General features: G+C 38.0%; 1 protein-coding gene across 1 annotated transcript in view; it reads left to right on the plus strand.

The window, feature by feature from the left end:
* Positions 1 to 12564, plus strand: part of LOC131290647 (potassium voltage-gated channel protein Shaker) — a 33808-nt gene extending 21244 nt beyond the window's left edge. The window contains exons 2-11 of the mRNA XM_058319809.1: positions 177 to 300; positions 387 to 555; positions 1107 to 1203; positions 1466 to 1661; positions 1992 to 2113; positions 2187 to 2340; positions 2424 to 2595; positions 4928 to 5057; positions 11783 to 11973; positions 12119 to 12564. Of these exons, the coding sequence (XP_058175792.1) occupies positions 177 to 300; positions 387 to 555; positions 1107 to 1203; positions 1466 to 1661; positions 1992 to 2113; positions 2187 to 2340; positions 2424 to 2595; positions 4928 to 5057; positions 11783 to 11973; positions 12119 to 12564 (1801 nt within the window). The remainder of the gene's footprint in view (positions 1 to 176; positions 301 to 386; positions 556 to 1106; positions 1204 to 1465; positions 1662 to 1991; positions 2114 to 2186; positions 2341 to 2423; positions 2596 to 4927; positions 5058 to 11782; positions 11974 to 12118) is intronic.
* Positions 12565 to 13772: the final 1208 nt, after the last annotated feature.

Raw genomic sequence — 13772 nt, forward strand, 5'->3', positions numbered from 1 at the left:
TGGGGATTGATCTTTTTTTTTATATATTTTTTGTATATGTTCAAGTTTTTTTTTAAATAACCTTTTAATATTCGTGCGAAGACGCGGATTAATAATTTGTGCGAAGCTACGTAACCATCTTTTCGACGTCTGTATTTCTAAAGTCTCCTTTCTTTCGTATGTCTTTTCCTTCGTAGGTCTCTACCCAAGTTGAGCAGTCAGGATGAAGAAGGGGGGGCGGCGCACGGATTTGGGGGAGGTCATACTCATTTTGAACCCATACCACACGATCATGATTTCTGCGAGAGAGTTGTAATTAACGTGAGTACCCGGAGTATGCTGTTTGCCGAACCGTTATTAAAACATCCTTTTCCCTCCCTCAACCGCGCACATAAACGCGTTTACAGGTCAGTGGTTTGAGGTTCGAAACACAGCTGCGGACGCTAAATCAATTTCCCGATACTCTGCTAGGCGACCCAGATCGAAGGCTAAGATATTTCGATCCCTTGCGGAATGAGTATTTTTTTGATCGAAATCGACCGAGCTTTGATGCCATTTTGTACTATTATCAAAGCGGTAGTATATATCAATTCAATTTCCCTAAAAGCGTCGCAAACAGAAAATTGTTTAAAAAAATTCTTTCTCTCTTCTTTCTCTTTTTTCGATTATGAATTCATCGATTGTACACCATATTCGTTTGCTCGATCACGATTTATTCACGACAATGCATTCAAAACACCGTTCTTTCTATTTGTACATTTGTTTCTCAACCTTTTGCAATCGTTCATCCATAATTTGCCGACTTTTATTGTTTTAATCTTTTTTTATCCGGCTCAAAACGTATTGGAAATGGTTTTTGGCACTTTTTGCGCTGATTATCACATTTAAAATATCTAAACTCAACTTATCGAATGGCCATCGACGTTTGGTTTTCTTCTCATGATTTTGCCATTCACATTATTATCTTATTGTTTACGAAAATGTACTAAACTACACCGCATTGCCATACACTGCGTACATCACCCTGCGTACCTGTGCTTGAACACGCCAATTGCAATGCTGTGCCCCCCCCGTATTTTACTACTCAAACGTGACATGCGAATTTGTGTGGATGACCTGTTCCCAAGGCGGTCGGTTACGGAGACCAGTCAACGTACCTTTAGATGTATTTAGCGAAGAAATTAAGTTTTATGAATTAGGCGAACAAGCAACTAATAAATTTAGGTAAGCATCCACACTTAATCATCATCATTCGTCTCGAATGTGAAAACAGTTTGAGACATTTGAACAATTATATTTAGACCGACGTACAACCGTTCGCGATTATGCCAATCTTATGGCGTTTTACATTGTTGTCACTGAACAGAAATGCATATGACTAAATTTTAATCGGACGAAAATCATTCTGAACATTTGCTGCAATCGATTTTCACTAATTTTCTTTTCTTCTTTCGACTCTTCCCCTACACGAATTCCACCATCGCAGAGAGGATGAAGGTTTTATCAAAGAGGAGGAGAAACCTTTGCCATCAAATGAAAATCAAAGAAAGGTTTGGTTATTATTTGAATACCCCGAGAGTTCGCAAGCGGCCAGAGTTGTAGCCATAATTAGCGTATTTGTTATACTTTTATCAATTGTTATATTTTGTCTAGAAACATTACCCGAATTTAAGCATTATAAGGTACGTACCGAAGCCGTGACGAATGTTTGTTTTGGGGTGAGGGTGGATGAAAATAGACCAAATTGCTTCCCTATTAAGAAAACCAACAGATTTCAATCGAAAAGTATTGAACTCGATGCGATTTGCCTGTATGTATCGGTCAGATTGTTCAATCTGCTTAGAGAATAGGTAGTTCGCTATGTTTCTGTAAGTGAGTCTTCAAAACTAATGAAATATGGCAACGTAAATTTAGTGCGGAGGTTCAATTTGGTCTTTTCTAACATGTTATATCTATATGCTACATTACTGTAACGAACCAACATTCATATGATACGACCTTCCTCAACACAGGTGTTCAATACAACTACAAATGGCACAAAAATCGAGGAGGACGAAGTGCCCGACATAACAGATCCATTCTTCCTCATTGAGACGATATGTATAATATGGTTTACGTTTGAACTTAGTGTCAGGTATGTTGTCTGCGAAACGAAGCTGCGCCCTACACGTCATGCTCATACGCCCCCCCCTCTTTACTTCTCGCAGGTTCCTAGCTTGTCCAAACAAATTAAATTTCTTCAGGGATGTTATGAACATTATCGACATAATCGCTATCATTCCTTATTTCATAACTTTAGCAACTGTAGTTGCCGAAGAAGAGGATACATTAAACCTTCCTAAGGCGCCAGTCAGTCCTCAGGTATGTGTGAAACACCGGGTAGTTGACCACCACTTACTAACGAACTTGTGCACCTTCCCGTTCTGCTCTTATTCCATCCATAGGACAAGTCAACCAATCAGGCTATGTCCTTAGCAATATTGCGGGTGATACGATTAGTGCGAGTGTTTCGAATATTTAAATTATCAAGGCATTCGAAAGGATTACAAATTCTGGGCAGAACATTAAAAGCATCCATGCGAGAGTTAGGTTTACTGATTTTTTTCTTGTTCATAGGTAAGTAAAAACCCGTTTGCAGCTAATAGCACTGATGAATGTTACCTACTAACATGTACATATATACCATCGTAACACAACTGCTCATTAAAAAAACCCAAATGTAAGGCAATTCGCCAAGGGTGCTTAGTCCAAATCAAGAATATGACATATTTTTCTAGATGGAAATTTCAACAGGATGATTGGAACGATCAAATCTATTGCTCAGCACTGGAGACTCTGGAGACTATTAAAATTAAAATCGCTTCTCCCAATCAAACTATTCCATACTAAGAGTAAACAAAAAGTTGTGTTACGCATTGTAAATACGATATGTACGTGATTGAAAACTAAATTGATCCTATGTGCCATTAACCCGAGCGATGAGGGGCGACAATTTCAGCATTTTTCAGTGTCAATATCCTTGGTGTGATTTGGAACATTTGCTAAGCAAAGTAATGTTCCAGTGTGCGGTGGTTATTTGACTGTTGCTAACTGTTCCATGGTCTACCACAAGAACCAAAGCTAGTTTTGGTCAGTGTAATTGCGTTTGTTTACGATCGAAACGTGCTTTAGTTTACTTCATTATTGATTTATATAATTTATTCATTTTAAAACATACAGCCAGAAGTTGCTGGTTGGTAACAATTGTATAAGATTCGCATCCAGCTTGAGGTAGGATGTGGGTTAACATATTTATCGCTTGTCAAGCAACGGTGGTCTCTGTAAATACAGCGACATCTTGCCTGCTTTGTCCTTGCTACCCTGGAAGCGATCACTTCAATTCGCTGTGCAACATCACGTTTTGAGCACACCTGGCTGGCAATCCGGAAGCGATGAACTTACATACAGTGACAAGTTGAGTGTTATCCTGAAAGCGTCCAAAACGTGGGTCCATCAGGATCTCGATACTTCAAACCGTGTATGATAAAAACTGCAAACGATAAAATGTTCAACAAAATTATGCGATAACCGTGGACGCAAAATCTCTCGCTCGAGCTGAGTAAGTTTACAATATGTCAAAATATATTTTCCATAGCAACAACGGTCCGTCAACGATGTTTTGACACCCGAATATCGTCGTGTGCGTTTCTATAAATCGTCGATAACATAACATTAGAAAATGTTGACAGTAAGGTCAACACGTTTGTTTACTTTTCGAACATCTAAATAGATGTTTTGGATTGCTGATTCGGAATGAAAGACTTATTTGTAAGCGTCGAAATCCAACGCATCTTTAGATGCGATTCTACTTTGTTTCGGAAACCTTAAATTCGACGAAAAAGAATAGAACTTCCCTGCAGTTCTTACGTTAGTCAAATTACCCTCTAGTTTGTTCGGTTTGTAACGCACTTATTAAGTCTTTGTTTATTGGATGAACTTTATATGTTCATGTATCGAAGAAATAGAGCCTTTAGTTTACACACCACTAGGCGCCTCCATCATGGCATGTATGGAGCCTTTAGTGTACACACTACTAGGCGCCTCCATCACGACACACCCATTCGCGTCGTGTGTAGTTATCACCACTTTGGACTCATTATTGAGTTTATTGTGGCTCAAACAGCTTTCTTATTAACCGGATGTCAACAATCTTTTTTTATTCACTAATCTGCTAATCGTCGCTGTTTATCAGTGAATACACAATGAATTCAACTGGTAAAAATAACTTCTTGTGGGTGGATAATGTGGCGAAGTGTGTACTTATATTACAAAATCCACTCTTTGTATTTAGCTAACGCCAACAAAAACCTTAACTGGGCAAAGGCTGAACGATCAATTTATACAATCTTTTAATTTAAAAACTTTAAGCCTATATTGTACAGGCACGTACTAATATATAAAACTTACAAAACTAAAGCTGGATAATTATGCTTCAAACTGAGTATTCTTGTTCCATCGGGGTAAATTCGTTACAACAATTAAAATAATTTAGGTTGAGCGTTTTAAAAACAAGGAACAGTGACATCATATTTTAAGGCAAAAAGGTACTATATTTAGTCCCGCTTGATGCAGTATGCTATTACAAAAGAGTAGGCACATTAATACTAAGCATACCGTTGCATCGTGTTGACAAAATTATCACCCATTTTCGGTATATTGCTGTTACGGTTTGGGAAAAAGTTATGGTAACAGCAGTATCATGCCAAAATTAGGTATAAATAAGGTGGTTTATCTAGTTCCTATTTAATGAGCTATGTTAAATAATCAATTTAAGGGAAAGATTTGAGCTAGGAGACATAACTTCTATATTCCTACCGTACGATGTTGTATGAATCTTTTCGTAATGACGTGTTAGAATACCCAACCAGACATTAAACACAAGAAACCGTACACGTTCCATTTCACACAGGTGTTGTTCTTTTCTCGTCGGCTGTGTACTTTGCCGAGGCTGGCACAGAAATGTCCTTTTTCAAATCGATACCGGACGCTTTCTGGTGGGCGGTCGTCACGATGACCACTGTTGGCTACGGCGACATGAGGTACATAGCGGTATAGCACTGAGCTAGGGCTGCCCTTGTTTTCTGCTCAGATGTTGGATAACCGAAACGCATCGTTGATGTTATGTTTGATGTTGTGCGTTATTGCTGTTGATCTTGATGTTGTTACCGTTACATTGTTGTCAAAATTTACCTTTCTTCCTTGAACTCTGTTGTTCGTCTGTCAAATATCTATCATACTTGTTATGTTTCTCTATAACCCGTCACATCTCCACACCGTTCAAACCCTTTTGAACAACCCCAATTCGTTGTGGTCTGTTGTTTACTACTCTTATTTTCTATTTCTCTCGTTCTGTTCTTTCTTCTCATTTAATTTTCGCAAACAAATTCTTATTTTGTTCGCTCCTTCTTTCTCCATCCAGTAAGTAGATATTCTGTTCTTTTACAAACGTAGCCCTTGTTGTCACCTATGACGCGCCCGTTTTATAATTTGGCTTATTATTGTGTGAGGCTTGCGAATCTAAAACCTTCATGCGTATGAGATGAGGTGGATCGGCGTGCCACATCAACCGATTCTAGATAAACAGCTTTTCGCTTGACTTGTTTGTGAGGTTGGTTTATGGTAGTAATATGAGTTTCGTTTCCAATTGATTTTCATCAGTATGTTCAAGAGGTAAACTCTTTCCAAGAACCGGTTTCTCATTTAACCTACACATTTCATCCGCATTGGAGATCTGTTTAATTGTCTTTATTTTTCATACTACACTGCATTTAATTGAATTTGAGTTCGTTTGTTCGATTGTTCTACAGAGTACATCAAAGTCCCCTTTTGTTACACCTATTGTTGAAGTGCAAAAAGAAGTTTTTACGTAGCCTATTTTAAATATCCTAAGCATCTTCAAGTATAAATAAGGCTACTTTGATAGAATGCGATGCCACAACGATAGTTTACTTCGATAGGTGATAGGTGTTAGCCGAAATAACAATTTACTTAAGATTTCTTGTGGTTTTTTAAACTTTCGACAGCTCTCCTCTAACGAAGCTCCAGCCCCAGAAAACATGGCCTACTTTGCCAAAATTGTGTATGAGTATTGCTACCCCCTATAGTTACTCTTCCTTCCTCGCTAGCCTCTGACGTAGAATGAAAAACAGCGAAAGCGTTCGGGCAGGGGAATATGATTCGAATATTGAGCATTGAGTGAACAAGCAACGCTTTGGATACGACACAATATATTTGAACTGTATTAGTATACCACGTTACTAACAAACAAACGCTCTTGTGTACGTAGTCGGACAATTCTGTGGATTTCTGGCAAAGTGCGAAGTGTAAAATAACAACATTTCAAGCACGACTTCACTGCTTTCCACGAAACATGAGGGATGTTTCGACAACGACAAGGATACCGTACTATCTAAACTAAATCATAGGATTAAGTTCGATTAAAGATTGGGTGGGTGAGGATATCAATTCTTCTTTTTTCGTGACGTATTTGTCGACCGTTTATCGTTACAATACAACGTACTTTGATTATATTTCACGAGTTACCAGGTCTGACAACGACTTATCATCTGAAAACTTTCAGAACTAATTGCGAATTCAACTGCTTACTCTGATACGTTATACTAGTTAGACTTAGTTTTTTTTATTGATTTTCATGAATTGCCACTACTTAGAAGTATTTAATCTTTCAACTGTTTGATTAATACGTTCGGTTGGCGTTCATATACTTTTAGAATTGAGGTCTTGACAACCACAAGAGGGTGGGGTCAAGACTTTACAAGAGGGTTAAGAACAATGTTCGAATGTGTGCGAAAGGTTCACGCCGTAGCAGGTGGATCCTACTTTACAAAGACCGCCTCGGCTTGACTTGGATAAAGGCAACATTCCGGTAAGAGTTCACCGTACCAGTTTCCTTTGCATTGTTCATTTCTAATGTCTGCAAAGAAAATATAGATCGCATGAAACTGTCAAAATTGGGTTTTTCCTATTGGAAATCTGTTCGAACAGATTTGAACAAGATATGATGAAGTATGATGAAGAATCCACTAAAACATTAAACGACGCTCTGTGAACAGTTTTTGGTTCCGCTAAGCGGTCTTGCCCAGGTGAAGCTCAAACTGAAATCGCAGACATATTCGTTTTAATATTGTTATGAAACGAAATTCATTATTAAATTAAGTGAAATTCAACCAAATATTTGTATTTTACTTTCGGGGGAGTGCAAGTAACAGAAATGTTTATTAATCTAAGAACACATTAGACATGGGCTGATTTCTGATTCAGATAACAGCTCCTACGTCGTTTGACTTATTTCATTGGGTGTGGTGTGATGATGGTCAAAAAGAGATGGTAAAATGATTCTGTCCTAATGCTTTTCTATCGAACAATTTAAAATCAGCATCTTTTAATTTTGATTTTAAACGAAACTAACTAAACAATCGCTCTCTTTTTTTTCTTTCTTATTCCTCCTGGTATTGAATTGCAGGCGTTGTACTCTTCTCATCAGCGGTATATTTTGCGGAAGCAGGCAGCGAAAATTCATTCTTCAAGTCCATACCAGATGCATTTTGGTGGGCTGTAGTTACCATGACTACTGTCGGATATGGTGACATGACGTATGATATTGTCTTCTCTTTGATTATTAGCTTTTGTTTGATTAACTGCTGTTTTCATTGTTTCAACGCCTTACTTACTCTTTATATTAAATTTTTAAATGCTGAACTCTTTCATCGCTACATCCTGCTTTGGCATTTGTTCATCCTGTTTTAGTTGTTTCAATATTTCCTTGCTATGCTAACAAGATGAGGAAAACATCATGAGGAATTAAACATCTGTCAAAAAAATCGATACCGTCAATTATGTTTTCGTTCCTTCATATTACCTTTTTTAAACGCATGACTGATTCTGTTAATAATGATATAATCTTTTATCATTGCTATTAATTTGATGTCGATGCTGTTTGATCGAAATTTGCACGCCGATTACATATTTCATTCGTGTTGCGATTTCCTGGCTTAACTAAAGCCATCTTCGCCGCGAGGACCTATGATCTACATGAATTTGTAGAATAACTGGAAAATAGATTTTCACAAAATTATAGCATAGTAAATAAACTAATATTTATCAAACCATTCACCTTGTTTACTTCATCAATAAGCCGGACATTATGGCCGGAGATGGGTTTACAATACCATCACCATTATCTCAGTTTACAATACCATCACCATGAAAAAATCCAGTGAGAGAATTATATAGCAAGAAAAAATGTTCAAATGTTGAATTAGAAGCAACGATCAAAATTTATCAAATCATTACATACCATTTTTACTACAGAATTCAGCCTCTTACATGAAGTTTGACATCGATCATTGACACGCAAAACATACCGTACCATGACCTACTCATTTGCCAGTAGCATCTATGTGCGCACTGTTCCGATTGTTTTACTGTATCACATCTACCGCTGTTTCATAACTTAAAATTAATTTTCAGCTAGAGTTTACACGCAATTTTAAAAAATTAATGCACCATAATAATAATTGCACAAGCACATGAACTGATAATTCTCAAACATTTTTAAAATAACAAACTCTCGTTCTTATATCCAACTGAAGAAGCTTGTACTCCTGGCTTAAAATTGTTTACGTGTAGAGTGTAGGCTATAATGAAACGGAATAGATTAATCAGTGTTTCCCTTTTGTTTTGTTTTTTTCTCATTCATTTGTTTATCTGTTCTATAAAACCTCATATCTAGCAAATAGTTTAGCTAAAACACACGAAACATTTGCGACAGATCATCAAACACTTAGGGCATCCAAGTTGTTTACCTTGAGAAACTCTGCACACTTACTCCACAGAAACAATATTGAAGCTCGTTATTTTACTGTTTTGAGCGTGTGTGGTTTTGTACATTTCCTGTGGCGCTTTTGATTTGAATGATTTGAGCGTTTTGTTTGTCGAATCGAAACCAACTAGTTCCACTTTTCGGCAACGTTCAGCAAATCTCACCCGTTTTCTCTCTATTTGCTCTTTGATACTTCGGTAGTTTTATTTGATACTTGAAATACAAATTTTTAAGAGGCTTTTTTTAACGAGTGTATTTACGTTGCATGTGAACCTCGTTTTATGCATTCAACTTAAGGTTGTTGCACATTGAAGTCGGTTAACGTCTTTTGATTAATCTTTTGATTGACATTCTTCTACTGATCCATCACTGCTTGATGTAATAGGATTGAAAAACGCTGTGAAAATAGAATCACTTAAAATGGGTGTTTTAAAAATCAAAAACCATGATTTTTGTTGTCGAACGATAAACAATATTTTAAATAAGCTGAAATTGTACAGCTCAACCATATTTTATAGATTTCCGATTCACAAATAATCTCGAATGTGAAAGATGGGTTTGCATTGTCATCTGTAAAATACCGTTTATTTCCATTTGCACATCGATGACACGTTATCATAATAATGAACATGATCACAGAGTTAATAAGAATACTTCATTAAATATCCATCATTTAGCGTGATTTCAAATGTTCATGCATTCCCTTTCACTTTTAACCCCTAAGGAAATGCTATTTCGGATTTTATCTCAATCAAAATCTTAACGTGCTTTGTTTTTGTGTTTCACGGGTTTGCAACGGATCGGCAAACTCTCAACACTTCTTAATGGATCAAACAAACGTTTATCTTGCGTTTGTTGCTCTCGTTGCGCCGTCATGTCGTTGTGTTAAAAGAACTTTCATCTCATTCATATTACACACACTTTTCATGCCAATCGCACTTTATGAGTTCATGCTGTTGGAAAAAACGGTCAATCATTTTGTTGATATTAACCCAAACGTGAACGCGCAGGAGTGATGTGTGATAGCTGCGTTCCCTGTAGGAATACTACTTGTTCATTCCTTTATTCACAGTCCATGCATGTTTACTTAGGGAGAAGTGGGACCTTAATTAATAAAACAGGCGGTTTTCCAAATTCCCCTTTCTAATACATTGATCACGGTTAAGGATTTGGTCGATTAAGGTTGCCGTACATATAGAGTTCCTTGTTATATCGGCTCCTCCATTATCCTTCTTCACTTACGTGACCATTGATCCTTCTTGTCAAGCATGGCTATGAAGATTTCTTCAGATTTTGATAAATTCCATGAGACCGAGCCGTGACTTTAGCTGAAAAATGTCCTGTATGATATAAATCTCAAGCTTCTTGACGAACGCTTCTCATTCCAACGAGAGTTTTGCACAAACTATCATGAACCATGATGTGAAGTGTAGATTCGGACCTGTTGGAAGTATAATTAGGCCTAAAAGATTTCCTCAGTTTTGGTTGAAAGTCTACTCGCACTCCCACACATAACCAAATTTGATAAATTCCCGCTAAAGCAGGTGAAGAAATATTAAACAAACATTTAATATCGACGCCATAGTCCTTCATCCTAAGCTGAATAAATTAATAAACATTTCGTACTGTCTAAAATATTGGTGAACAGTTGTTTTTTTAAATCCACTACATCCGAGAAGGGCTAAAAGTTAGATGAAATTACTCAAAATAGAGAATATACCAATCGATATAGCTACGCTTTGTTACTTATTCACCTCCAGAGAGTTTTACTTTCGGTTTGCCTCCGTTATGGTTTGGATTTCTCCGTTTATGTTTTCGTTTTTCTCCTTGTTTGGCAAGTGTTAATTGTTGTACGGCGAAACTGTGGATTGGCATGTAGTTTATTTCATTCCTATTGCTTATGTCCCTTGTAACTATTGATAATCATGTTCAATTGGGTGTATTCATAGCGTTCGTGTATAAGTGTCGCAAGGTTCATGCTACTTACAAACTTTATTTCCTATTTGATTTTGAACAGTCGTACTTGCTTGTACATATTGTTTACCAATCCATGACTGTTGCTAATCGAGGATTGCATGACCATATAGTACACACCCTCTTTCATGTCACTCATGTCACTTTTTCGTTACGAAGCGATCACACGGACGAAAGATTGCCTAAATGTTCAGCGTTGCTAGTTGATTGGAGCTTCCATTTTTTGTATCTTACCCCTTACAACGCGCGCTTTTAAATAATGTAAACCCATTGTGCGTTTTACTCTACCTCTTTGTTCAAGTTTAAAGACCCGTTATTGCAGTTTAGAGATCAGGTTTAGAAGTCGGGCGATACGCACAACAGATTTACCGCAAAGAAAATGCGTGTAAAAACACACACAGTACATTTGTAACATAAAGTTATTCCGATTAGTGAAATATTGCTTAAAGTAAAAATACTATACGTTTTCATTATACGTTCTGCTTTCACCTGAAATGTTTAAAGAAGAGGAAAACATTACAAGTTTTGGCAAAAGTAAGGCAAAGTTCCTCGAGTATGGGTGAACCTTATTTTTGCGAATAATTTAAGTGACGTTCTAGGAAGGAATGTTTGTTTTGCAAACTTTTGCCAAAATTTTTAAAATTATCTTACCTGTTTGACGAGTCCTTCGAAGCACGAATACTGTTCCTCTTGCATGCATCCGCCTTTATGTCATTTGCTTCATCTCGTACTTTTTGCAACCAACACAGCTCACTTACCAACATACAATCTCACGAATATTGATTCACGCCTCACACAACTGTACGATACGCAATCGATCGTCGATCCGAAGATGTTTTACAAGTATTTTAGTTGAACCGAGTTTGCCGGTGGTACTTACTGATACAACTTTGCCTCTTCCATCTTTTCCCTCTCCCTCCTCCGCTCGTGTCCGTTACCTTTTTGCAGACCGGTCGGTGTTTGGGGCAAGATCGTCGGATCACTGTGCGCGATTGCCGGTGTGTTAACCATCGCACTACCCGTTCCTGTTATCGTGAGCAACTTCAACTATTTCTATCACCGTGAGACCGATCAGGAGGAAATGCAGAGTCAGAACTTCAACCACGTAACCAGCTGTCCTTATCTTCCTGGCACCTTAGGTATGTTTGCCGGCGCGCTTTTTATATAGAGAACGATGAGAGAACAGCTGGACACTATTGTCTCGCGGATCTAATGGATTAACCGTGTGTGCCTGTGTCTGACATGTGCTGTCTCGTTTTTTTCTCTCTCTCTCTCTCCTTTCAGGCCAACATCTTAAGAAAACTTCCCTCTCCGAATCTTCATCCGACATGATGGACCTGGAGGATGGGGTTGAGGCAACATCTGGCCTACTAGGTGAACAAAATCGTATGGTTCCATTTTTAGGAGCTCATCTTACCGATAAACACCAATTGCAGCAGCAGCAACAAAACTGCTGTAAACAACCATCTAACGGTGGCGGTGGTTTAGGTGGTATTGGCGGTGGTGGTGGTGGAGTTATCGGTGATATTGGCAGTGGTCTCGGCGGCGTCGGAGGTGGTGGTGGTGGCGGCGGCGGCGGCGGCGGCGTTGTTGGTGGTGCAGTGAGTGGCGTCGCCATCGGTTGTGGTGTCAGTGCCGAGGGTGTCGGTGTCGGCAGCATCGTTGGAGCAAATAATTTACAACAACGCCATAATAGCGCTTTAGCTGTTAGTATCGAAACCGATGTCTGACTACTGGGTATGGCTATTTCTGCTAGTTTAAATTATTATTTAATTATTTTGTTTATTATAGTTCCGTAAATTGGCTTCGGACGGTGCTCACCGGTGATACATGGGTCTATTTGTCAACACTCATCCACTACCCACTCTTTAGGACAACACAGTTCGGGGGGTTTGTCTTAAGCTGTTACCATTCATAGACTTTGCCCGTGCCCTTGGGTGATGTTTAACACGTTGCGTACCAAGTGTTTTAGCACACTTTTTAGTACAATTTTTGAAATTACAATTTGTTTATAATATTTGTTAAACCGATTGTTTTCGAAGGCCAAGCAAAAACTTAGCCTCCCAAAAAATTTATATAAAATATTATAATAATTTTTATGTTGCATTTTCATTTCTTTATGGGTCAAAAACTTTGTTGTACTAAAACTGCTGTCACCCATATTTGGGTGACGCGGTACGCAACGTGTTAAACAATGATTGTTCTTTACGTTCAATTTTCTCCCGATCATGCTGCAATCTGATCGAGTTTCCTACATTACTCCGCGCTGGATGAACTAATTATGTTCCTTTTGTTAAGTGAGACGTCAATAAAAAAACCCATCGGTTTGAAAACATTCTTGGAACCAATCCTTGGATCAATGACCAAATGTACAAGATGTGTTAACTTTACGACGCTTAACACAGTTTTTTTTTCTTTCCTTGTTGTTAATAAACAGTGCTTACGATGAGTATTAAACATTTGCCTCCAGCTCAGCAACCAGCTTGACCAGCTTGTAGACAAAACAATAACGAAGCCATGAGGTCGGATTAGAAAGTCATAACATAATCCTTTTTGGATAGACCTAGTGCAGCTGAATCGTTTGAGCACATAACATAAAACATGCGACTTTATTTAAGGTAGCTGAGACTGAACCATTCACGCATGGTGTTTCATCGTCCGTTCAACCCCATAAACCTTGCATTACAACCTTGTTGTACAGACAAAAATCGAAAACATTCTCATCAAAAGGTAATGTGCTCTGACTTAGGTGGGGTACTCTTGTAAACATGTTGGAGAAGTTTTTCCACCAAAAACAGAAAGAAATTTCGATATCAACGAATCTTGTTCTTCGTATCTTATAAGCTCGTAGACATATTTCTCAACCTGTTTGAAAATGGCTCCGTTTTTTCCACTTTATTGGTTCTTCTCGATCTTAGAAGTTCTTGCAGCGAGTTGT

Source organism: Anopheles ziemanni, chromosome X (genome assembly GCF_943734765.1).
Source record: "Anopheles ziemanni chromosome X, idAnoZiCoDA_A2_x.2, whole genome shotgun sequence".
In the NCBI taxonomy this organism is placed as follows: Eukaryota; Metazoa; Arthropoda; class Insecta; order Diptera; family Culicidae; genus Anopheles; species Anopheles ziemanni.